General features: G+C 37.2%; 2 protein-coding genes and 1 long non-coding RNA gene across 6 annotated transcripts in view; 2 read left to right on the top strand and 1 right to left on the bottom strand.

Annotated features, from left to right (window-relative positions):
- Positions 1-26,919, bottom strand: part of LOC145423501 (uncharacterized) — a 152,313-nt gene that overhangs the window by 83,909 nt on the left and 41,485 nt on the right. The gene's annotated exons all lie outside the window — the stretch shown is intronic.
- On the top strand, positions 344-24,957 carry LOC113015193 (major histocompatibility complex class I-related protein 1-like). 3 transcript variants are annotated; one of them, XM_080296096.1, is made up of 7 exons: positions 344-483; positions 1,430-1,690; positions 1,812-2,090; positions 21,532-21,852; positions 23,132-23,236; positions 23,413-23,429; positions 23,514-24,957. In XM_080296096.1, exons 1-7 carry the CDS (start codon positions 423-425, stop codon positions 23,547-23,549), a joined length of 1,080 nt encoding a protein of 359 aa, XP_080152222.1. In that variant the 5' UTR covers positions 344-422; the 3' UTR covers positions 23,550-24,957. The 3 variants fall into 3 exon arrangements, with proteins under 3 accessions (XP_080152222.1, XP_080152220.1, XP_080152223.1); XM_080296094.1 differs by having other exon boundaries at positions 23,409-23,429; XM_080296097.1 differs by lacking the exons at positions 21,532-21,852; positions 23,132-23,236; positions 23,413-23,429; positions 23,514-24,957 and adding exons at positions 2,206-2,508; positions 2,901-3,002; positions 3,394-4,167.
- Positions 9,384-15,124, top strand: LOC113015172 (stonustoxin subunit beta-like). Its single transcript, XM_026157111.2, has 6 exons — positions 9,384-9,553; positions 9,844-9,931; positions 10,255-10,341; positions 11,267-11,366; positions 12,388-13,809; positions 13,984-15,124. Exons 4-6 carry the CDS (start codon positions 11,276-11,278, stop codon positions 14,655-14,657), a joined length of 2,187 nt encoding a protein of 728 aa, XP_026012896.2. The 5' UTR covers positions 9,384-9,553; positions 9,844-9,931; positions 10,255-10,341; positions 11,267-11,275; the 3' UTR covers positions 14,658-15,124.

Here is a 26,919-nt window from a genome sequence, read left to right as displayed (position 1 = left end):
TGCATAAGTACTTGTAACTCAGTTGCCTGAAACCTGCAGTATATAGGGGATGTAGTTTTACTAAACAATAATGTTTAACATTTTTGCAGTTTTTTTTCTTTTTCTTATTAACCAAGCTGACTTTTGCAACTCAATTGAAGCAGCAGAAGTAGTATTTATAAAAAAATAAATCTCTCTAAAGTATCTGAAACCAGAGTTTGTGTCCTGTCTTGTGTCCTTGTTATGCTTTCAGGTGGAATCCAGTGTGCATGCCATGGTAAAAACAGAGAGACTGTTGGAGGCACACAGTCGGTTTAATGTTTAATTTTTTTCTGACTCAGACAACTTCACCACAGCCTAACAGAAAACAGAACTTGAACAAGTCACGCAACCACTTGCAGTTGTTTTTGTCTGTTGTTTTTCTTGTTTTAGTGAATGTGAAAATGGAAAAAAAGATGAAGTGTGTGCTTATATTACTCCTCTGTTCTCCTGCTGCATCTCCAGGTAAGATATTTTATTCAAAGTTTATTTAAGTTTTTATTTAAAAATATTTCTCTTGACTTACAGCAAATTGCATTGTAAGAGATTTGGTCTTTTAGTTTTGCTATGAGCTGTCGCCATTTTACGCCTGACATGGACTACTAACAACACCTAACTTGTCAAAAAGACACGGAGATATTTGAGCATATAGAAGAGAAATTTTAGATCAGCAGCTGTGGCTATGCTTTTACAGATCTTTTGTTCAAAGTATCCTCTCTTGTGACATCCTTGTGTTTTTCACAAACTGGACTGTAGCTGAAAGGAAAGCACTACAGAGTGTTACAGAACATTATACACACAGTTAAGTTATTTAAAAAATATTAACTTATTCTAAAAGCAGGTTACTTGATCTTTTATTTTCTATTTTATCCTTTTAACTTACACAATGTGGTGAAAATGTTTCTTTTCTTTTATGTGTTCATTACATGTTTTAGCAATGTCACTTTTGGGTCATTTAAAAGGTGCACATATGAAAGAGCATTCAGCTTTAACTTTATTGCACACACACAGTTACAACTCTGAGAAAGTTGGTGACACCCAGTCGGGGGAAATTCAACAGGTGAAGTCTTTTGTTCTGTGTCCTTGAGGATGGGTGGAAGAGACAAGGGGCAATCACTGTAATAGGAGATAAGGTTATAACATCTCTCCTTTTCTGGAGAAGGTCAAGGGTACATCTGGTTACATCTGCTTGACTGTATTTAAAATTGACTGTGCTGTTCATCTTCAGAGATTCCTATCAGTGCCCTGTTGAATGGCCATTCTCTCACTCAAGATTGAGATTTAAAGGTGCTAATTTAATTAATTAAAATGATGAATCTGAACCAAGTTTTAGTTTTTATTTATCCTTCTTAAATGGTACAGAAATTATATAATACAAATGTCATCTGATTTTGTCCTGCCAATTTTACAGTAAAACACTCCCTGAAGTTTTTCTCCACTGAAACCTCTGGAGTCCAGAGTATCCCAGAGTTTGTGGCTGGTGCACTTGTTGATGAAGTTCAGATAGGTGACTTCAACAGTGTAAGAGGAGCAGAGCTAAAGAAAGACTGGATTAAATTCTTTGAGGATCATCCTCAGCACCTGGAGTGGTATAGTTTACAATCTCATGACAGTCATCACTTCTTTAAGGCTACAATTAAGACTTTGAGGCAACGTTTCAACCAAACTGAAGGTACTGATTTGTTTCACTTGTTACTTTTGTAATGTTGATTTGTCCCAAAGGTGCAGTTTCACTATGCTGTGCTGACATCGTACTGCTTTACCACAGTTACTGTTACTTTCTCTCTTTTCAGGTGTTCATATCATCCAGAGGATGAATGGCTGTGAGTGGAATAATGAGACTGGTGAGATTAATGGGTTCAATCTGTACAGTTATGATGGAGAAGACCTTCTAGCATTGGACCTGCAGACACTGACATGGATCACTCCAAAACCACAGGCTGTCCTCACCAAACTGAGATGGGATGCTCAAAAAACTCGATTAGAATTAAACAAAAACTTTTTAGGTCATCGGTGCCCTGAGTTTTTAAAGGAGTATTTGCAGTATGGCAGGAGCTTTCTGCAGACAGCAGGTAGGATTACACAATCTGATGAAACATAATAGAATAGAAAGTTAATATGGATTTCTTGCATTAAAAGTAAAATAAAATTCAAAAAAGAATGTGACAACTGCCAATCTCTCTCCAGTTCTTCCCTCAGTGTCGCTCCTCCAGAAAACTCCCTCCTCTCCAATCAGCTGCCACGCTACAGGTTTCTATCTTGACAGAGGTTTGATGTTCTGGAGGAAAGATGGAGAGGAGATTCATGAAGGTGTAGATCCCGGAGAGATCCTCCCCAACAATGATGGGACCTTCCAGTTGAGTGTTGATTTGAAACTTTCATCAGTCACACCTGAAGATTGGCAGAGGTACGACTGTGTGTTTCAGCTCTCTGGTGTGAACGAGGACATGATCACCAAACTGGACAAAACAGCGATCAGGACCAAGTGGAGTAAGACTGGATCCTGCAGGGTTTGAAAACTGAGTTTGATATTATGAAGTTGTTAACTAAACAGTTTAGTTGTCAAATTTAATTCCTAAATGCCATTCTTATTGATCAATAAAGACAAGTCTTTACAAGTGTAGCATAAGTCTGGCGTAAAAATGGCATCTCAAACTGGGTTAAAGTAATGAAGTACCATTTGCATTATGGTGAATCACTACTTTAGAGTGCACAAGGCGCATAACTAATGCTTAAGTAATGAAGTTTTGATGGCTTTGTGTGACATTTAGCGATGTTAGACTCATCAACTATCGGGTCCTTGATTTTCTCTCCACTTATTCTTTAGTAACTGCACACATTTTGGTTCAGTATTATAAGTGTTGTCATATTTTGTTCAACAGAAAAGCGCACTGACATGGGAACCTTCATCGCAGCTGCAGTGATTGTTCTAGCTTTCACCATCATCACAGCTGTGACATTTTTGACCTACATAAATAAAAAATGTGAGAAATCTAAAGTTTAGTTCAAGTTCATGTCAAGTAAAATGATTATAGGGCAGTAGAAGGATGAGGTGAGAAGGAAATAATCAAAGTAAAAAGGAAATTGACACAAAATTACAACAGATATGGTTGATTTTAGTTTGTTTCAGCTAAATGTTCTACATCCTGTAAGTAATGTAGAACATTTATTAGAGATATAATATGCATTATTTAATTGTAAAACAAAGTACAGACTTGTTCTTTTTTGTTACACATGATCTGATCACTTGAACAGCCCTGATCTCCCTCTCACTTTCATAGCTGGGAAGCAAAGGCCATGTATTCAATAATCACTAGAAATTACACCCTTGAAAAGGCTAAAATATGTGTAAACTGTATGCTTTTGATCTTCCAGCTCTTGACGATGGCTCTGAGCAGTCTGAGAGACTAAATCCACAAAGCTGAGTGTCCTAAGAAGTTCTTCACTCCGCTCTCTGTATGACTTTCCTCCAGCTGCTGCTGTCACCTCAGTGTTTCAAATACATATGTTAAAAACACCAGTGAATAAATTAGGCACAGGTAATGATCACATTCTTCTGCACTTGTTGTAAATTAGTGCATGGTCAGACATCTGTATGCAGCTCCTGTGTGTACATTTCATGCATTTGTGATTTTATTTTGCTTCAGTATGTAGTCACAGTATCGATGCAGCAGTATCACAAGTCTTCTACAAAGCAAAACTAACTTTATTGATAGATATGTATCTGATGATGACTGTTTGGTAGAACTGAAGTGTGTAATTTTATTGAGAAATTGGAATCGTACAAAGCATGTGGTATTTTCCAAATGACACTAAAATATCTGAAGGGTGACAGCAACAGACTCTCATTTGGAAATGAAATTTTGTCATTTTATTATTTCATTATAAAGTTGTATGAAAATTCTCCAGATTGAAGATGCACTGAATCACATGACCCCCTATGAACAAAGACTTGGCAACAGTTGGTTGAAACATTACAATTAGATTTTGTTCCTATTAATTTTATATATTTATTTGTGTTTCTTTTATTTTAATTCTAAATTTTATTTTGATTAAAAATAGTTCATATACTTTTTATTTTGGTTAAGTAAAGAATGTTGCTTCAGATGTGAGCTCTGCTTTGATGCTCTAATAAAAATGTTCTCTGATGTTTTTTTTGTTTTTTTTTTTAAATCTTCAGAATTTGAACATTTCTATCTATCACTGATTTAAATGGATTCATAGTTTTCTCACTCTGAATGTTGTAAATTGCCTTCTGGCTTTAGCTGGGAGCATACAGATTCCTGATATTGTCAAGGTTCTGGGTCTTGGACTGAGTTTATTTTGTTTGAGTATTTCTGTGCTATTATGATTTAAGTTTCACTAGTCAGTCCTGAATTTATTCTTGTTATTGCTGCAAAGTTTTCCTGTAATTTCTTGTTTTTGAGGTTTCCTTTGTGTCGTTGTCCTGTGTCCCTCGCTTTCTCTCGGTCTGTGGGTGTGTGTGTCCTTGCGTCTTGTTTCCCTTTTCTATTTAATGTTGCCTCCCTTGTGTTTCCATGTTACCCCTGTCTCTCGTGTGTATTTATGTATGTTCTTCACAGCCCGTTTTGCGTCTCTCCTTCTTTCTCCAGCTCTCTCTCTTTCCCTCCATAACTTGTCTCCCTTCCCTCTTTGTGTTTCCTTCCTCTGTCTCCCCAGTCGATCCTCTTCTAATGTTCCTGCCTGTGTCTTGCTGTGTGTTTTATTTTGACAGTCTCTCGTTTTGTGTTCACTTTCCTTTGTTCATTGTCAGGTTATCTGTTATTTATGTGTCATTGTGGTAGGACTCGACTTAAGCGGTCAAAGAAGTGCAGGAGACTGATGCTGTCCAGTGTAGCAAGTGATTTATTCACCATTTTGTGGCCCAAACAATATTTACAAAGAAACAAATAAGAAACTCAACTCTATAATTAACTCAATTCAAATAAACATAACTGAACTTAAATCAACAGAAATTAAGGTCAAACTGCACACAGCTACACTGACCTGAACCTTTCTCTCCCAAAACACCTGAGTTCTTCTGCTTAAATAGTCCACTTAACCAAACAATTTCTCCTCTGGACTATTCCATTCAGTAGGTAGGTAAGATGAACATGATTATATTCAAACCTCTACTACTCCTCTTTACTGGCAACATAAACTCTGGTGTAATCAATACATATTACAACAATAAATCTATTTCTTCTCAAACCCTCTAAAATCAACTTTATTAAATTATATTATATATTATATATATAATATATATAATATATATATTATTATATAGAATGTTAACTAAGAATATAGACAAATGGTCTTCTCACCCACTTTGTCACAGTCATGTTCAGGTAATCGTGTTTAAGTGGTTCATATCCAGGGTTCATGTTGTCATGTCATGATATTCCAGTGTTTAGTCCAGTTAGTTTAGCCTTAGTTTCCTCTTGCCTTTTGCTTTGTATTGGTCACCACTTTTTGAATAAACAGCTTATCCTCACTTAAGTCAAGTTTCGTTTCCACGGGTTCATTAATTCCATAGAATTACTTCCATAGATGGTGACAGAGAGTACATAGCACTAAGAGATTTAAACCTCTTATATTAAAGTATTCTGTGAATGCAGCTTTTGTGGTATTTCATGTTTTTGAGTTGTAAACAGAAGACAGATAAGATATGATAACTCTTTATTGTCATTGCACAGTCATACATAGTACAATACTACAATGAAATGGGAAAACTGTCCCACATTGGCACTATTTACAACACAACACGACATGACATAACACAACACAGTAACTTAACTTAACAATAAAATGAATAATAAGTGTATGTGATCCTTTGCCATTACTGCTGCTAAACTGTCAAACAGTTCATATCAGAGTAGCTACCTCATGAGTGTTTCATATACAGGTCCTTCTCAAAAAATTAGCATATTGTGATAAAGTTCATTATTTTCTGCAATGTACTGATAAACATTAGACTTTCATATATTTTAGATTCATTACACACAACTGAAGTAGTTCAAGCCTTTCATTGTTTTAAGAAAACGCTGCACAACAAGAAGAGGTGACCGGACCCTGACGAAGATTGTGGAGAAGGACCGATTCCAGACCTTGGGGGACCTGCGGAAGCAGTGGACTGAGTCTGGAGTAGAAACATCCAGAGCCACCGTGCACAGGCGTGTGCCGGAAATGGGCTACAGGTGCCGCATTCCCCAGGTCAAGCCACTTTTGAACCAGAAACAGCGGCAGAAGCTTCTGACCTGGGCTACAGAGAAGCAGCACTGGACTGTTGCTCAGTGGTCCAAAGTACTTTTTTCGGATGAAAGCAACTTTTGTATGTCATTCGGAAATCAAGGTCCCAGAGTCTGGAGGAAGACTGGGGAGAGGGAAATGCCAAAATGCCTGAAGTTCATTGTCAAGTACTCACAGTCAGTGATGGTCTGGGGTGCCATGTCAGCTGCTGGTGTTGGTCCACTGTGTTTTATCAAGGGCAGGGTCAATGCAGCTATCAGGAGATTTTGGAGCATTTCATGCTTCCATCTGCTGAAAAGCTTTATGGAGATGAAGATTTCATTTTTCAGCACGACCTGGCACCGGCTCACAGTGCCAAAACCACTGGTAAATGGTTTACTGACCATGGTATTACTGTGCTCAATTGGCCTGCCAACTCTCCTGACCTGAACCCCATAGAGAATCTGTGGGATATTGTGAAGAGAAAGTTGAGAGATGCAAGACCCAACACTCTGGGTGAGCTTAAGGCCGCTATCGAAGCATCCTGGGCCTCCATAACACCTCAGCAGTGCCACAGGCTGATTGCCTCCCACGCCGCATTGAAGCAGTCATTTCTGCAAAAGGATTCCCGACCAAGTATTGAGTGCATAACTGAACATAATTATTTGAAGGTTGACTTTTTTTGTATTAAAAATACTTTTCTTTTATTGGTCGGATGTAATGTGCTAATTTTTTGAGATAGGAATTTTGAGTTTTCATGAGCTGTATGCCAAAATCATCAATATTAAAACAATGAAAGGCTTGAACTACTTCAGTTGTGTGAAATGAATCTACACAACAACAACAACCTTTATTTATAGAGCACATTAAAAGCCTAGGCATACCAAAGTGCTTTACAGAAAAACAATAAAATAATACAGTCTAACGTCTAATGTTTATCAGTACATTGCAGAAAATAATGAACTTTATCACAGTATGCTAATATTTTGAGAAGGACCTGTATGTAGTCTTACATTTTTTGTAATGTGTTTTAGTTCTAATTCTTTTTCATTTTGTGAAAAAAAATTTGCAAGAGTTGATTAAAACTGCTTTATAAATAAGATATTGGGATATTTCATCTTCTATACTTTAGCTCAGCAAACATATTAAATACGAGGATGTAATATCCAAAAATGTCTATTATGCCCAAATTTGACAAAATTTATGTAAAGCCCCATTGATTACGACAACGATTAGGCACTATCTGAACATTATTTGACCAGTAATTTTCTTTATTAAAACCTGTGTCTCAAATAGGTTAACTTTAATGCAAATACACACAAATAATATCAGAAATTGCAGAAAGTTCATATTTAATGTAAAGTGAATTTGAGTGAATTTGAGTGAGATTCAGGATCCATCTGATCTGCTGAGCTGTTGTCATAGAGGTTTCTCAATACCACAAAAAAATAATAATAATAATAAAAAAATAAAAAATCTAATTTAGTGGAAATATATACACTGCTCAAAAAATAAAGGGGACAACTAAACAACACAATATAACTCCAAGTCAATCACTTCTGTGAAATCAAACTGCCCACTTAGGAAGCAACACTGACAATCAACTTCACATGCTGTTGTGCAAATGGAATAGAAAAAAGGTGGAAATTATAGGCAAGTATCAAGACTTCCTCAATAAAGGAGTGGTTCTGCAGGTAGTGACCACAGACCACTCTCTGTACCGATGCTTTCTGCCTGATGTTTTGGTCACCTTTAAATGCTGGCGGTGATTTCACTCTAGTGGTAGCATGAGACGGAGTCTACAACCCACACAAGTGGCTCAGGTAGTGCAGCTCATCCAGGATGGCACATCAATGTGAGCTGTGGCAAGGTTTGCTGTGTCTGTCAGTGTAGTGTCCAGAGCATGGAGGCGCTAGCAGGAGACAGGCCAGTGCATCAGGAGATGTGGAGGAAGTCGTAGGAGGGCAACAATCCTGTGCTCTTCACAGATGAAAGCAGGTTCACACTGAGCACATGTGAGAGAAGTGACAGAGTCTGGAGACGTACACCACAGAATTCTTCAGGGCAATGAAGGATTAGGCTAAGTGCAGTGAGATTGTATCATATATATACCCTTGATCACAATTGATCAGACATTATTCTGATACAGAGGAGGAGATACTGGAATTATAATTAGTATCTATGCATGCATTTGTGATTTTGTTTGACCTTTCCATTGCTCACAATTTGAATTTGTTCACACTGCAGATGAGGAGACTGCTTCTCCACCAAAAAAGAGAGCTTGTTTGGGGACTGAGACAGCGAAAGATGGCACAGTGTGGCGTGAAGAACATGTGGGGACCTGTCTCCCTTTCACCCCAATAGAAGCGTACGCTGCAGATGGAGAGCCAACGGCTAAGGCCAGGAGAAGTATCTCGAGTCGCCTTCAGAGCTTCCTGTGTTTCATCACTCTTGACATGCTTCATAGCATTCAAGAATGGACTATTCAACATGCACAGCAAACGGAGCATGTTCATTGGTTCATGGACCTGCATGATGCAAGAAAAATCAGGCCACTGTGCGATGTGTTCACTGCTACAGATACACATGTGGTAAATGCAGACTACAGATACCATGGCAGTGTCAGGATTGTGAGTGATTGCTGAAAATGTTGTAATGTACTCACTCACTTTTTATTATTATTTGTAAATATGTGTACAAATGGTTGGTTTTTTGTACTGTTTTCATCAATAAATCTCAGCAACACAGGACCTACACCCATGTGTGTTGATTTCTCCCTAAGATGGCAAACTGAAACACTCCACTCCCCCACCCCCTCAATCACACACCCCCACTCCCCTCCCTCCAGAATTCCTAGGTAACAACCTAATATACATATGAATGACTAGCCAATTTAGCTTCCACTTCCAGCATTTGACTGCTCTCCGGCTTTTAAAGGTAGAACGGTAGAAGCCTGGCAATCCCAGTTAGATGTGATCTAAGTAAAATCCAGGGGATGGCAGTAATGCAAAATCTATGGATGCAACCTGCCGTTAAAATGGAAGAAGAAGACGAAGAATGCTTGTGATTTGTTGAGATTGTATGACGGTGGAAGTTGTATCACCGAGGGCGGTTTCTTAAACTCGGCGCCCGAGTTTAAGAGGAGATTTTCGCGGAAGTGCCGGCTTACATTGCTGTAAACTTGGGTGTGCAACGCAGTGTGTTCGCTGCATTGTCTGTTTAATAAGTACGAAACGTGGAGCAATTAAGGCACCGGGTGTTCATCTCAGGGGCAGCTGTACTCCGTTTTCTGCTGGATTAATGCACCGTATGTATATGAGTTCACCCTATATTTTCATATATTCATATGTTACAGTGAAAATATACTGTGGCTAATTGCGTAGTTTGACTATTGCCACTTGTTATATTTATGCAAACAAACGTTTTATCTCTGGGTGCCTGCTTGCCAGTCCACCTCATTCGGCAGCATGTGTTTATTGACGCCTGCCAGCTTTGGTTACATTTGCATGACTCTGTGGCCTCCATTACATCGGGGCCTTTTCTCTTTGAAGATCCGCTATCTAACCTAACACCGATTCTCTGTTACTGTTTCCCGAGGCCCCATACTGTGATTTGGTGATTGCCGCGTATCTGAGGGCTGAAGCTGGATTTTTGGTCACCTACCGACTGAACACTGGTTCTAAAAGTTAAGTCTTTTTTTTAGCTGACGTCATATTTGGCTCTGCCTGGGGTGGATGCACAGATTTTAACATGTCTTTTCTGGCAGCTACTTTTTGGATTCGTTTCTGTTTTATTTATTTTTATAGACATGCTGTTATATCTATTTTCCCCTATTCATTGCTAATCTTGTTTATTGTAACTTTAATTAAATTTGAATTGTATCTATAACATTTAGCTGTTACTGTTAATCCCCTGAAATTTGACACCAAGCTGCCACTAATACACTGAATCAGACTAATAGTGACTCTTATTGATTACTAATTTGATTTCTCTTCTGTTTCTCGATAGAAAAACAGAAGGTGGAAGGTGGACCAGTAGCAGTGTGAGCTTCCTGTTAAATGTTTTTAAGACATTTTTATTGACCCTGCATTATTGGTAAGTCCTATCCTAATCCACTCTTTCTCTTTTCTTTCTTTTGTTTTGTTGTTTTAAGCATATGTAATGCTGTTTTTAGGCCAGCATTTAGGCCAATAGTGGGTGTGCTGCAGTCATTCATTCTGTTCAAACCTGTGTGTCCTTCTCTTAATAATATTAAACCCTTAGATATCCTGGGGGTAAAATTTCCACAGGCAGCATCGCTATAAAATCATTAAGTTTCCTTGACTGTACTGCCGCACATGCATGGACTGTATGTGACCAGTTGCGCATGGACTGTATGTGCAACTGTATGTGTTTCGTTTCATTGACATTAATTATTCCATATAGAACAGAGGTGGATATCACATATCAGATGTTTGACCCTGGGATTAGCATTGCATCCAGTAGTGGTGTGGCACTATCCACTGTTGTGAATCTTTGTGACAAGTGAGCAGCCAAAAGTGGCTTGTACAAATCTGTATGTGTACAAATCTTGCCATGTGCTGCTGTATCCCTTACCACTCTGGTTCCTGCAAAGGTTGTTCTGCTTCACGAACAATCATCACCTACTCTACTACTTTTCAGTTTAACAAACACCAATATGAGTCATTACATCTGTTACAAAATAAAACGAATAATATAATAACTAATAACCTAAACCTGATGCCAACGCAGTGCTAGGAGTTGAATACAATTTGTATCTGTTGTGATTTTGACCTGCAATAGTCATGAAAGCAATATGGTCAGAAAAATCATTACTCATTTTAATTTTCAAATTTCATATTTGAGCTACCTTATGTTTGTTATCAGCAGCTGCCTTCATGTTTGGATTGTTCAGGGTATCTCTTGGTATATTTTGTCAGTGAGCAACAGTCCACTGCTGCTTGGTTCTCTCTTTGGAATGCAGAATTTAAAGGTGTATGATAAATATTTTTTTCATCAGGTCGGAGACATGGCTTCAGATACGATGACAGTGGCTGGTCTGGGTCGACCTTTTGATCTCGGAATGCTCTACAATGCATTAACAGATGAGCCAATATGTGGTAAGTTTTGTCTTTATTATAAACATAAATGGTTTGCTTTTAAAAATGTCATGCTTGGACATGTTCAAGGTGTCTTAAAGATCAAAATTAATGGTATTTGCTGATGAAACTAATATTTTTTCCTAACAATAATAATAATAATGGGGGCAGCACTTTTGTGCAGCACTGTACGGTGGTTAGCACTGTCACAGCAAGAAGGGCCTGAGTTCAATACCACCATGAGGCCGGGGTCTTTCAGTGTGGCGTTTGCATGTTCTCCCCGGGTGCCTCAGCTTCCTATCCGTGTGGGGATAGGTTAATTGAACAATCTAAATTGCTCATAGGTGTGAATGCAGGGGTGAATGTGAGTGTTGGCCCTGGGACAGACCGGCGACCTGTACAGGGGTGTACCCCACCTCGCGCCCTAGAACAGCTGGGCTAGGCTCCAGCCCCCGCGACCCTAAAAAGGATAAGCAGAGGCGAATGGATGAATAATAATGATAATAATAGTAATAATAATGATGATGTAAATCATGACTTAAGAATTTTAAAAACTGGATGGAAAGTAATAAATTATCACTAAATCTTAGCAAAACAAAATCAGGTGTCACTGATGTTTATTTATAGAAATGATGTTAGGTTAAGTGCCAAATTACAATATTTGTCTTAAGGCACTTATCTATTATAAGCTGAAGATGCTAAAATCAATGAAAGACTAGAGGCTTCTTACCTGCCTCCATAAAACACAGGAGGAAAGTATTATAAGCAGATGTCTTCCCCAAAGATCAAATGGGTTGCTTGCAAAACATGAAGCTGGCCTGAACTCAATGGGAAGTTCAAGTCAGCTTGGGAAAATACAAATTAGAATAAGCAATACTGCTCTTAAGCAGGGAGGAAATAAAACAATAGTCACACATAAAATACAGTTATGATCTTGTAACATAATGATGATAATAATGGCTCATAAAATCATGAGCTGCACATTATTTCCTGACTTTACCAAAACCTTCATAAAATGACTAACATTTTGCCATTTCTTTAGGTTTCACCTTGTGGGATGATCGCACTCTACCAGAGCACACAGTTGAGAGACCTCAAAGAAGCAGCACATTTGAAACTTCTGCTTGCGACTCCATTGAATCCAGATGTTCCTTGTTGGGTTTAGAACCTTCTTTGAAGGCCAGTTTTCTTAGTGGATTTGTAGAAGTTGTTGGATCTGGCAAATATCTGACCGATAAAAAGACATTCAAGAACCAAAGTAGAGTGACTATTCAGTACCAAGCTACCACCAGCCTCAGAAAATTATCAGCATCTATATTTGGCACCATAAATGAATCGCAGAGAAAAATTATAGAAAGTATCTCAGCTACACATATAGTCACTGCTATCCTTTATGGGGCCAATGCCTTGTTTACATTTGATAGTGAGAAGTTAGACAGTAGCCAAGTTAAGGACATCCAGGGAAGCATGGATGCTTTAATAAAGAATATCCATGTTGACGGGAAACTTAAAGTTGAGCTGACTAAAGAAGAAAAAGACCTGAGCAAGAAATTCTCCTGTAAATTCTTTGGAGACTTCATTCTGGACAGCAACCCTACAACATTTGAAGAAGCAATGAAGACCATTGCAGAACTGCCAAAGACCCTGAAGGAAAAGGGTGAAAATGCTGTTCCTATAAAAGTTTGGCTGACGCCACTGAAGACATTAGGGTATGGAGGTGCAGAGCTGGAGAAAGACATCAGCGTTGACTCACTAAGGAGGATTGAAGATACTCTGGAAGCTCTAAAGGAGATGAAAGAGAGATGCAATGAGTCTCTGGATGAGGTGGTGGTGAAGCATTTCCCACAAATTAAAAAGTACCTACAAAAGTTTCAGAAGTTGTGTAGTGATAAAATCTCTCACCTCCAACGAGCTCTGAAAAGAGTGCTTCCCTCCATTCGTGAAGGTAGAGCGGATGAGAGCTCACTGAACGACGTTTTTGATGACTTAGACAAGTCACCATACAATCTGGGAAATCTTAGCAAGTGCCTTGACTATAGAGAGAGAGAAATCAACATCATCAGGTCATTTTTAGGGAGGATGGAGGGAATAAAGATTGTTCAAAATAAGTCAGAATTAGATAGAGCAGTACTTGCCACAGGTGTAAATCATGCATTTTGCTTTGTTTTCACCGGTTTGAAAGATGCTGACCTCAACCTTGATGCAATGGCCAATGAAGACCCATGGTATTATTTAAACAATACCTTGGATCATATGAAAGAAGTAGCAGCCATTTTCATGGATCTTTACAGAGCATACGAGAGCAGCACCCAGCTCTGTTTCCTTGTAGCAGCTATACAACACCAGAATCACAAAGGAGCCACCATTTATCATTACAAGGAGGGCAGAATGATTACTGATCATTTTTCAAAGCCCAAGATTCGGGATCCCAGAACTATAAAAAAGCGAAGTCATTTTCTTTGGAGTAAGTATTTACTTCTGAGATTGCTAGTTTTCAAAATCATCAAATATTTAAAGTCATTGTTGTAATTATCAAAAAAACAAATATAGTTTTTTTTTTAATATTAGAAGTTACTTGACTGAAGTGGATGATTATGTAAATGACTCCTAAAAGATTGTGTTTTTGCCTTTCATTCAGATTACTGTCATCTCACTCTGGACCCAGACACTGCAAATAACTACCTCACTCTATCTGAAGACAACAAGAAGGCAACATGTGGGAAGTGGCAAACCTATCCAGATCACCCAGAGAGATTTGATAAGCATACACAGGTTCTGTGCAAACAGCCGCTGACTGGTCGCCACTATTGGGAAGTAGAGTGGAGTGCTGGTTATATGCTGAGTGATGTTGGCATAGCTGTTGCATACAAAGAAATTGGAAGGAAAGGAAGAATGGATGATTTAGAGCTTGGATGTAACAAGATATCCTGGTATTTTGGTGTGGATAAAAGTGAATCCTTTGTTCCTTTGAGAGATGCACTTTACAAGATTGTGTCTAAAGTGGAATCCTTCATCCCTTTTGTAGACATATTTTATAAAAGGCTTGTAGCATACCATGATAATAAGGTGAGGAAGGTTTTTTCTCTTACTAGATTGGGCAGAGTTGGTGTGTATCTGGATTGGCCTGCAGGCACTTTGTCCTTCTACGATGCTTCCTCTAATAGTGACAAACTTGTTCATCTGTACACCTTTGAAACCAAATTCTCAGAGTCTGTTTACCCAGGGTTTTACATCTATTACCCATCCAATTATGTTGTCCTGTGTCCAGCTAGTCAGATGATGGAAAACATTTTGCATATACCTGTTTACTGACAAAGAAGTAAAGCGCTCTGTAACAAAGACCAACTTGTAGAGGAAAGTCTCACCTTTGCTTTGTTGCTTCAGTGGTGAGGGAGAAGTGCTGATTGAGCATTGCTCGCACTTCCACCTCCAGCCATTGGCCAACTCTAGGGTGACCGAGCAATAAGGTGTGACGGACCGGTATGCAATGCAAAAACGAAGTATGATAATAAGTGCTTTGATACAGCTTCTTTGTCCATGCTTTGCTGTCTCCTCATTGCTTGCTACACACCAAGGAGTGTCTACGCTCCACAAAAACAGCAACATGCTTTCTGTATGACACACGGTGATGACCTAGATTTAATTGGTCTGATATTTTGTGCCATATTTGTAAATACTTGGTTGAGGAGAAATGTAATCTAAATTTTTGACTGCTTCTTGTCTTTGTTATCCTGACCTGGTTGAATAAAAGGCTTTGTAAATACAACTCTCAAAGAAAACCTGTCTGTGGATTTATTCATTCTATAACACCTACAGATTAGTATTGCTGTGTAATATCACGACATCCTAAGCACATCTATTGCATCAACAACCATTGCCCTTACTATTTGCCAGTATTTCTGCTATAGGTATCGTAAGTACCACTGCCATCCACACATGGGCCTAAGCCAGGGTTCAGCAACCTTGAACACACAAAGAGCCATTTCGACCTGGTTTCCACAGAAAAGAAAACACTGGGAGCTGCAAATACTTTTTTGACATCTAAAATGAAGATAATAAAAATATGTGTGTGTGTGTGTATATATATATATATATATATATACATATATATATTATTTTTTGCCATTATGCTTTTCTAAACAACTATAGTATGTTGCTTATGAAATCCATGATTTGCTACAGAGAAAATTACATTTTATGTTATAAATACAATTTGAATTCTTTAAAAATTATATCGAAAAAGAGACTCCCAGTTGAAGGTCTCTAACGAATTAAAGAGCTAAACTTGAATTATTCTAGTGATGGTCCGCTTGAAGCTGACGCTCCGGTGCGTGTGTCACAAAAATCAACACAGTGCTTCAGAAGCACTGTGTCGAAGCTTGATTCGTTTGGCCAGAGTCACGTGATCAGTGACGTCCGAAGCTTCATTTAGAACCTAACTGCTTCGGTGTCTGATTCAATGGCTTATAAGGAAGTGAATCATTCGCGGGATTTGTGGTGTTTTGATGGTAACAGATAGCGAACCACTGATCATTCCACTGAGAGATTTGGAGCCAGCGAGGAATAGAGGAGTTTCTGTTGTGTGGGAGTATTTTGAGTTGATTTTGGTCAATCGGGTGGGTTTTCCAGCTTCGTGTTCTTGTTGTTTGCTTTTGTTTTGTGCGTGTTTATTTTATCTGACAACGGGAAAAACTTAAAATATCAAAAATCTGCTTTTCATAATATAAATATCATTAAATAACTTTAGACAAAACTTCTATTTCACACTTTACATTTAATGTTATAAAAATATATATTTTATGTTTTAAATAATCTTAAACTGTTAGTCTGCAAAATGTGCAGCAATTTAATTTATTTATTCTCTTTAGCTGATAGTTTGTGGGGCCCAATTAGACTGTATAACTGCATCACTACCAGTTTCTGTACACTCCAGCCTCCTCTGTGCCATGTGAATGGATTTTCCTTAAGGCAGGAGAAATTATCTCCACGAAAAGGAACAGGTTCGACCATCGCACAGTGGAACAAATGTTCTTCTTAAATACAAATGGAAAAGGGTTACCTTAAATGCATCATGTTTTTAATTTGCAAGTTCATAAGCATTTTCCCTTTCCAGTTCACAATCAATTCTACCCCCAGGTCAAAAATATGTATAGGAAAATTTCCCTAATGTAATATTATTTATAAATATACCCGTCTAGCGATTAACTGCATAAGTACATGGAGGCGGGACCTCACAGCAGAAGTATACTCCATAATGTGTTGTACATTATTATATATATATTACATGTAACGTGGTATTTTTTTCAATTATTGTATTTACCAACATCAAGAAATCACAAGCAAAGAAATATTTAAACAAGGAAAGTTTACTGGTCAAAATTATTTATTAAATAAATAAATGACATTTTTGTCACCCCAAAAAATACACGTTTAAAGCAACACAACGGTGGCCCAATATCAGACAGAATTCCACTCTGTAGCGATTGCCAACGCTACAGAGAAGCAGTTGGTTTAATTTTGTGGATTCAAGCTGCTCTTCATATTTTTGGCCACCAGATGTCACCAGAGAGGACCGTGTTGAAAAGCTTCGAGTAATGAACCGTTTTTCAATACAAGCTTCAATGCTTCAGAAAGCTTCATTTGACCATCATTACATTATCCTGTCACCGTGGGGTACGCCAGTGTGTCTTGTTGAACGGACCCAGAAGCAAACACTGAAGAGGAGTTGCAGTTTTTAACAAAAAGCAATCCTTTATTTGGATGATGGCACGAGAAAAACTTGGGGGGGGGGAACTATGAAACACTATAACGGTATATAAACAATGATCATGTTAAAAAAAGAAGGAAACATTGCCCTTATTATTGTTCCAGGTCTTTATGGACAGTATCCATTCCACTGCCAGCTACTGTGTACAAGTCATAACCAACAACCTTCTATATGTTGGTGTTATTTTCCTGCTACTCGGGTCATACAAGTCTTTGGCATTAAAGGAAGATGATCCGTCTGTTGACTAAATAAACAACAGCTAAACTCAAAATAAAGTGATCGCTTTCATAGAATCTCAAAGAGCACTCTGTCCCATAAGTTTGTGTCATTGCCTGTTTTTCTTTAAGCCTTAAAATGCTAATGCATTTGACCCTTATGACAAAAAACATCACACTGCCCTTACATTTACTGATGAGAGGGATCTGCAAAGCTGGACTTCGGGTCACTCATGGTCACTCATCAAAGCTGTGTAGTGTCCCCAGACTAAACCTCTGGGTGCAAGGACATAGTCTTGTGTGGGGACACCAAAATGTGGAGATGGACAAGTCCATCCTGTTGCTCCTTTATCCATATTCACATATGCCAGAGCTGGAGTCCAGCTGGTCTCTTTCTGCCTCTGTGACTGACATGGACGAGTCCTCAGAGGAGGCTGGAGAGCAGTTTTCTCTCTCAGAGTGCACAATCATTTCCAGAGTCTGCTGTATGCTGTACAGTCTTTTACTTTCGTTCTTGCTCCCGGGATAACTTTTGCAGATCCAAAAGGTTAGCATAATTTATTATTATTAAATTAGTTTTTAATTCAAAGAATGGTCTTCTAAGACAAATAAGTTAGACATCACACACACACTCGTTTTCATATCTTTGTGAGGACACCTCATTCACATAATGCTTTCCTTAACCCTAAGCATTAAAATATGAACGCCTAATCCTAACCCTGAGCCTAAACCTAATCATAACCTAATTATAAACTTGACACCCAACCACAAGCTTCTATGAATAATAAAAACAAGTAGCATCATCTGGTGGACGAACGTAAACATTGAAAGCACGTAGTGCAGAAAAAGAGTCATAATAAAAAGGCATTAACTGACATTTTTTGTCCTTAGAATCAAATATGTCGCTTTTGTGTAGCTTAGACATTTTAGTCTAATTTAAGGAACTGGGGTAAGTCTAAAATATTATATAAAAAAAAGATTACCATATGAACTTATTTTAGCACAGCAAAATGGCACGAAAATGGGAGGGAATCGGGGTCTTTCACGATCCTATCTTTTCCGAGATATGAAGTGTATGTATATGTATTATGCATATGTATATGTAATATGTATTCTTTTTTTTAAATTAAAGTCATATACAATTAAGTAGCACAAATGGACAAACAGCTGTGTCAGTGAGGGGAATTTAATTCTGGCCATAAAAGTATTAACGGTTTGTATTGTGACTTTTCACTGGATCACTCGTGTCTGCAGGCTGACAATACTGCACCAAATGTTACATTGACAGGAATAATACATAATAGATATCCTAACAGTCTCCCCAACTCTGGTTTCCTAATGTTTACATAGAGACAATACAATTTCTCGCAAACTACAAGACTTACAGGAATTAGGCTTATTTAAATCATCAAAGCTTCTTCTTCCAGTTTCAGTTTATGGCAGGTTATTAATCCCATATCAGTGGACATGCAACATAGAAGGAGAGGGGAGGAATCTGAACCTTGTACTCTGTCGGGCTTTCAAAAGCAACGTCCACCAAATTCACGGTTACCAATGCTGCTTTCAGGATAACGAGGAAATGAAGTTATTTTTGCTGTTTTTCTTCTGCCGTGATTTATTTGCAGGTAAGAAAAACTTAAATTTTGAAGCTTTGACAGCAGCTCACCTGACCTCCAGCAGCGTGTTTAGTAAGCGTCGATAATTACCGTGATCCCAATGTAAATTTTAATATTCACTTTGTGGAATAATAATGATACAGAACAGGATGGAACAGGACGTGGATTAGCAATGGAATTTTATTGGCACTGTAGCATTTTTATTTTTTTTTCTCCCCCCTTCTCCTTCAAGCTCTGTGAGTTGATAACGAGCTGATAACGTGACTGTGTTAGTGTTTCATTTTAATGTCTGAATCTTAAAATATGTAAAATAGACTAATAAGTTCCATAGCTTAACACCCCCCCCCCCCCCCCCGCATTTTTACATATTAGACATTATCTTCATTACCACAGATATCAGATGTCTTGTGTTCTTCTATAGTACAGCTGTTACACATATACTATTTGTGTTTAATAGTGGAAAAGTAATAACAATGTAATAATACAGCTCTCCTCTGGATAAGTCCTCACACATTTCTAACAAATGAGTTTACCTGTATAGAAAACCGTACTGATTTTTCTTTACCATCATTCTTCTTCTCGCATTCATCTTACCTGCCACTGGACACGTGGCCTCATCTGGTCAATATTTAAGCCACTACTATGAGCTGTTCTTTTATGTAATCACTGAAATAAACTAACTGCATCTGTGTATACACATTAGCGCACTTCTGGTAGACGACTCAAAGACTCGCAAGTGCATCATCATGCTAATTTGGCCTGTCAGTCACAAAACTGACACTGCATCTCTTTAATGAGATGAAACAGCAGTTTTTGTTTTGACTGGACCGTATTAAATTTGGCACTCGTTATCTAGATATACTAGATCACTGATTAGGTCTTTATTTAATCCATGAAATACTCTTAAAGTAACAACTGAATTTCAAATGATCAACCTAAATATAATATTTTTTTTGTCCTCACTTAGAAAAACAAAGTGGACTACACCTCTGTTAGGCTGCTGACATTGTTTGCATATTTTTAACTATAAAACAATATTGTTTGTCTCACAGCAAAACACTCACTGAAGCATGTGGCCACTGGATCGTCAGGAGTCGCAAACATATCAGAGTTTTTGAGTGAAATGGTGTTTGATGGCATTCAGGCGGGTTACTGTGACAGCAGGAAAAAAATACTAGAACCAAGACAGGACTGGGCAAAGAAAATATTAGATGACAACCCTCAGCAGCTGAAGTCTTTGACTGTACAGTGTTTTGTGACTCTGCCAAACTTATTCCGAGCCTGGATTTTTGGTTTACAGCAGCAGTTCAACCAACCTGGAGGTAAAGTATTTCCTGTTATGTCTCATGTCAGATCATTATAAAACATTAGATATAACAAAGCAAATAAAGACTTTATAACAAAAAGTTTTTTGTTAATCATGAAAGATTTCAAGTTTTAATTTCGTTGGCCTCTTTCTTATTTGAGACCTTAAAACCATCATAAAAATACAAAAGTTTGTGTTAAAAAATGTTAAGATTTCAATTTTACTTATTTTAACAATAATAATATAATATAATACAATATTAACAATCTTAGCAATATACATATCTCTATCTTCACATTCTTCTAAGATGACTCCTCTGCTGAATCATTTTCTTTCTCTTGTCCTTCTAAACCTTTTTGTTTTAAACACAAATAACCAGACGTTAATTTGAATCTGCAATGTTTTTCAATTGATTAAATTATTCAACTATTAATACTCAAATCTTGGAGATTAGTAGTGCCTCATACAATGAACAACATTAATGCAGTTCACTGCAGTCTTTGTTTTCTTTCTGTCTCATCAGGCATCCACATTTTACAGAGTGTAAGTGGCTGTGAATGGGATGAAAGCACTGGAGAGATGGTCAACTTTTTACGGTATGCTTACAATGGAGAAGACTTTCTTGAATTTGATATGAAGACATTAAGGTGGATCGTACTGAAACCAGAGGCTGTTATTACCAAACAGAGATGGGATACTGATGAAAATAGAATAAAATACACCGTCAAGTTCCTCAGTACGACTTGTCCAAAGTGGCTGAAGATGTCTTTGGAAAGTGGGAAACATTCCCTGCAGAGAACAGGTACAGTCACATAACCTGATGTAGCTTCATGGATGCTGTGGTGTTTATTTTATGTTGCATCGTTTTCTAATAATACAGGTCTCTTTTAAAAGAAAATGGCACAAAAGTTTAAGCTGATTTCATATTTAATGATTTAGAAAGTAACTGAAACTGGGCTGGATCTCCTGTACATTTGTAAGATTTTATCAACAGTTTGATCAGAAACATTTTCAGGCACAAGTAGAATTTTCAAACGACATACATCAGCAACCACTCTCTTATTTCTTTTCTATTTATTGTTTAATTTTCCCAGATACATTTTTGTCTTGTATGTATGACAGTGTTTTGACTGATGATGCTCTAATGTGTCATTTGTTTGTCAAATAAATGTCTGCAATTATTTATTAGATGTTATCAAGATGCTATAACATTGTCAGATTTGGAAAAATGAAAGCCTTCTTTTTATCCTTTTGATATTTTCTTCTCTTTCTTTCTCTCCAGTTCTTCCCTCAGTGTCTCTCCTCCAGAAGTCTTCCTCCTCTCCAGTCAGCTGCCACGCTACAGGTTTCTACCCTCAAAGAGCCGTGATGTTCTGGAGGAAAGATGGAGAGGAGATTCATGATGGTGTGGATCCTGGAGAGATCCTCCCCAACAATGATGAGACCTTCCAGATGTGTGTTGATCTGAATGTTTCATCAGTCACAACAGAAGACTGGAGCAGATACGACTGTGTGTTTCAGCTCTCTGACGGCGATGACATCATCACCAAACTGGATAAAAAAGTGATCAGAACCAACTGTGGAAAAATAATACCTGTCAGAGGTGAGAGAAACGTTTTGTTTGCTGTCTCCAATATAATGCTTGACTTTTCTGTCCTATATTTAATCCCAGGAGGAACAGCTGTCACTGTGGGGAAAATGAATGTCTTAATTTTTTTAATTATTATGTATTACAATCATTTTCTCTCTTTCATTGTAAATATAAACTGTTACTGTTATTATTATTATTATTATTATTATTATTATTATTATTAAGAAACCCATTTTTGGAAAAGTTTCAAATCAGGTTAATTTACGCCAAATCAGAATAAAAGAAGAAAACCCCAGAAATCAAACTACTGTCTATTAGCAACACTTTAGCATTCTTAGAGAGGGGCAGCTATCTGCATCGACTGGTTTAGGGTGAGGGAAAGAGAAAAGAAGAGAAAAAAGAGAGCATGAAGCAGATAAATCACAGACTAACGTAGAAAAAAGAGAACAATGTGATGACATGTTACAGTGATTTATAAACACGTGGGGAATTAAGAGTAAAGAGGAAATGCTCAGTGCATCACAGTGCATCACAGTGTATCACGTGACTTCCTAGAACAATCTGAACTTATAGCAGCATAACTAAAGGAGGTACCTGATCTAGCCTTGACTATAAGCTTTATCAAAAGTAGAGATAGTGTCTGTCTCCTGAATCCAAACTGGGAGTTGGTTCCACAGAAGAGGGGCCGGAAAGCTGAAGGCTCTCCCTCCTTTTCTACTTGTAAATACTATAGAGAGTATGTTATGAGAGAAATATTGTTGCTTTTTAAAGCTTTTTAGGAAATATTTAGGGGAAATTGATAATAATGAATGACAGTAATCCGGCCGAGAAGTATTTAATCTATGAACTAGTTTTTTAGGATCACTCAGACAGATGTTTCTCATTTTAGAAATATTGCACACACTACATATTAATTTAATATGAACACTGAAGGATATATCCTGTTCAAAAATGACTCAGAGATTCTTCAGCAAAGCCATCCAGACTAAATATCTGGTTAGAAGATTTTTACAGTCAAATGCAAGCTTCTATGTTTTTAAGATATGCTGTCAGTTTAAGAGATTTGTATCAAATATGTGACAAATTACTCTTCATTTACTTAAACAAACTGAAAACTATCAGATAGATTCAAAACACTCAAAACAGAACAAATGATCAGTTAGCTGTTTTACAACTACTCTTCCAGGATATTTTAAATATTACTTTATTTTATTACTTTATTTAAAAATATGTTTATTCTAACCTGCTTCATCTGCAGATTTGATCTTGTTTGTCTGTTTTTACTGAGCAGAGAATCCCTCTGACAGGATGATCTCCATCATTGCTGCAGTGGTTGTTCCAGTTCTTCTCATCCTTTTTGCTGTTGTTGGATTTGCTGTTTACAAAAAGAGGAAAGGTCAGAGAATCAAAGGAGCCGAGTTTATCAATGAACCAGGACCAGCAGTGCATGTTTCAGTTATATTATTTCTTATTATATTAGACACTTTTATTTTTGAATATATATGACAGAAACTTTGATTGTAATGTAGAACAAATACCTGAAATGATTTCTTTTCTTTTTATTTCAGGCAGAAACTCAAGTTCACCTTGTAAGTACAACTTGTTTTACTCTGATATACAGTTTATGTATTTTATAAAGAATACCAGTGATTTTTCTTCTTTGGAAATAACAGTGCCTGGCAACACTGCTGAACTGTTGGAGAAACTGAAACGAGATCCACACATACAAACACTGGACCCGGAAAACAATGTTCAAATCTCCAGTTAAACGAACACATAGAAGTTGTTTTTTAAATAGTTTGTTTATGTGAACTTTATTTTTTGTGGAAAAACATTTTTTCTCTTTTTGTTTTATAATCCAAAGGATTGTTCAGTCATTCAAGTCAAACAGTTTTCATGTTTCACTATATTTTAACTGTTCTGTCTATAAATAATTTACTTGCACCATTTTGGTTATTCGTTTATTTAAGGTCAATAACGTAACCACCTCCTTCATCACGTTGGTTTCTTTCATTATATTTTTCATGACTGGAGACATGGCTTATAATAACAGCAACAACAAAAAGTAATAAAATAAAATGAGGTAAAATACTTACATTTTATTTATTTTTATTTTTATTTTTCTTTCAACTCTGCTATTTATTAGAAATTTTAAAGTTGAAACTGTTTTCTTCATGGAGTTATATTCTCAGTTAAATAATTCCTTTTTAATGGTATTGCAAACATAGCAAGAGGTGCTATGTGTCTATTTCTTTATGAATCACACACACACTGCTGTTTTCTGTTGACCATTGTTTAGTTTAAACAATGCTGAGAATTGTTGGGTTTTCTAACATAAAGAGACACTGAGGTCCATCCACTGTCTATGAGAGAAATATGCTTTGGAAAATAAAACCCACTGACATGGAAAAGCTTTGTTTGACAGTGTGAAAATCAAACTGGATAACATCTACTCACAGATAATGAGTGTAATACAGTTACATAGTGAGTGAAGTAAAGTTAAAGTATTATAAATTCTATTTATAATCTTTAATTCTATTTAGAGTAAAATTCATGTTACATGGAACATCATCAAGATATGACAATAATAACAGAGGCCAGTAGGTGTCACTGTAGAGTCAGGTGTCAGATTGCATCAAAACCTCAAAACAATTCTGGCAGTTGTTGAAAGTTTTCTTAAAAACTCTGAAAACTGATAAATATTTGAAAATATATTTCAAAGTAACTGAGAAACATGTATGCTCAGGCAGAATCTGTGACATGTCAGTGGCAAATAAAAAGTTAACAACACAATTAACTGAACAGCAGTTAGATATTTTGGAGAGAAGTAACTTATTAATGAATTCCTGGAACTGGCACAGTCTGTCACAAGAAACTCATTGAGGCTGCGTAACAGACCTTCATAATTCAGTTATGGAACTATTTATTTAAAAAAAAAAAAAGTACACATTTTTGCATTTACTTGTTGATTTCTTTTTTATTTTCCTTTTGTAAATGAATTTGTATTTCTTAAAAAAAGAGACTGTGGGAGAGAGAAATTTGACAGGTTTCTGTAAAACAAAACATGTAAAAAGATTTAACACTTGATTTGGTGCATAAAGTTTGCTACTTTGTCAACTGTCTTGATGAGTTGTTTCTTATCTCATGTGTTAAAACCACATCTATGTTACGTCTGGAACTTTTTCTCTCAACCAAGAATGTTTTTAGTAACATTTGCAAACTGTGCAAAAGATCACCTTCCCAAAAGGCAAGGCAAGGCAAGGCAAGTTTATTTGTATAGCACAATTCAACAACAAGGTGATTCAAAGTGCTTTACAGAGACATTAGAAACAAGAACAAATAAAAAGCATGATTTAAAATTGATTAAAACAAGCAAATAAACTAACTAACTAATTAACAAACAAACAAACAAACAAACAAACAAACAAACAAACAAAACAGTATATAAAATCAAAACAGATAAAATCAGAACAGTAGATAAAATCAGTAGTTAAATGTAAGTTTTGAAATTTAAGCTTAAAGTGTGGATTTGGTGCTTTATTCAAATGCAGCTGAGAACAGGTGAGTCTTCAACCTGGATTTAAATAAACTGAGTGTTTCAGCTGATCTGAGGCTTTCTGGGAGTTTGTTCCAGATATAAGGAGCATAAAAGCTGAATGCAGCTTCTCCGTGTCTGGTTCTGACTCTGGGAACTGATAAAAGACCGGATCCAGATGACCTGAGGGATCTGGATGGTTCATACTGGGTCAGGAGGTCATTGATGTATTTTGGTCCTAAACCATTCAGAGCTTTATAGGCCAGCATCAGAACTTTAAAGTCTATCCTCTGACGGACAGGCAGCCAGTGTAAGGACCTCAGAGCTGGACTGATGTGGTCCACTTTTTTGGTCTTAGTGAGGACTCGAGCAGCAGAGTTCTGAATGAGCTGTAGTTGTCTGACTGATTTTTTAGGTAGACCTGTAAAGATGCTGTTACAGTAATCAAGCCTACTAAAGATGAATGCATGGACTAGTTTTTCCAGGTCCTGTTGAGACATCAGATCTTTTATCCTTGATATATTCTTGAGGTGATAGTAAGCTGACTTTGTTATTGTCTTAATGTGTTTTTCTAAGTTTAGGTCTGCATCCATCACTACACCCAAATTTCTCGCCTGGTTTGTGGTTTTTAGATGTATAGATTGAAGTTCTCTGGTGACCTGTAATCGTTTTTCTTTGGCGCCAAAGACTATTACCTCAGTTTTGTTTTTGTTTAGCTGGAGAAAATTGTGGCACAACCAGTCATTGATTTCCTCAATGCATTTACCAAGAGCCTGTACAGGGCCTCGGTCTCCTGGTGACATTGTGATATATATTTGTGTGTCATCTGCATAGCTGTGATAGTTTATTTTGTTGTTGTTTATAATCTGTGCCAGTGGGAGCATGTAGATGTTAAACAGAAGGGGTCCCAAGATGGAACCTTGGGGAACTCCACATGTGATACTTGTCTGCTCAGATGTGAAGTTACCTATTGATACAAAGTATTTCCTGTTTTCTAAGTATGTTTTGAACCAGTTTAGTACAGTTCCTGAAAGACCTGTCCAGTTCTCCAGTCGTTTGAGTAATATGTTGTGGTCAACTGTATCAAATGCTGCACTGAGATCCAGTAAAACTAGGACTGACATTTTTCCACTGTCTGTATTCAGACATATGTCATTAAACACTTTGGTCAGAGCGGTTTCAGTGCTGTGGTTCTGTCTAAAACCTGACTGGAAGGCATCGTAGCAATTATTCTGTTTTAAGAAGTAACTGAGCTGTTGAGAAACTGCTTTTTCAATGATCTTACTTAAAAACGGGAGATTTGAGATCGGCCTGTAGTTGTTCATTTGTGTCTTGTCAAGATTGTCCTTTTTCAGTATAGGTTTGATTACAGCAGTTTTTAGTGATTCTGGAAACACACCTGATAATAAAGAAAAGTTGACGATCTGTAACAGGTCTGACTCTAAAGTCTTTGAGACCTTTTTGAAAAAACTTGTTGGCAGGACATCTAAACAGCAGGAGGAGGAGTTCAGTTTACCTAAGATGTCCTCCAGGTCTTTGCTGTT

Source organism: Astatotilapia calliptera, chromosome 22 (genome assembly GCF_964374335.1).
Source record: "Astatotilapia calliptera chromosome 22, fAstCal68.1, whole genome shotgun sequence".
Taxonomy (NCBI): Eukaryota; Metazoa; Chordata; class Actinopteri; order Cichliformes; family Cichlidae; genus Astatotilapia; species Astatotilapia calliptera.
This window is presented reverse-complemented; position numbering and strand designations above follow the sequence as displayed.

Excerpts from the sequence above, each read along its gene's own strand:
- LOC113015193 (XM_080296094.1), top strand. The coding sequence starts at position 423 with ATGGAAAAAAAGATGAAGTGTGTGCTTATATTACTCCTCTGTTCTCCT. Across the intron at positions 2,091-21,531 it reads GAGCTTTCTGCAGACAGCAG|TTCTTCCCTCAGTGTCTCTC; the intron begins GTAGGATTACAC and ends CTTTCTCTCCAG. Across the intron at positions 23,237-23,408 it reads TGTTTACAAAAAGAGGAAAG|GCAGAAACTCAAGTTCACCT; the intron begins GTCAGAGAATCA and ends TTTTTATTTCAG.
- LOC113015172 (XM_026157111.2), top strand. The coding sequence starts at position 11,276 with ATGGCTTCAGATACGATGACAGTGGCTGGTCTGGGTCGACCTTTTGAT. Across the intron at positions 11,367-12,387 it reads AACAGATGAGCCAATATGTG|GTTTCACCTTGTGGGATGAT; the intron begins GTAAGTTTTGTC and ends CCATTTCTTTAG. Across the intron at positions 13,810-13,983 it reads GCGAAGTCATTTTCTTTGGA|ATTACTGTCATCTCACTCTG; the intron begins GTAAGTATTTAC and ends CCTTTCATTCAG.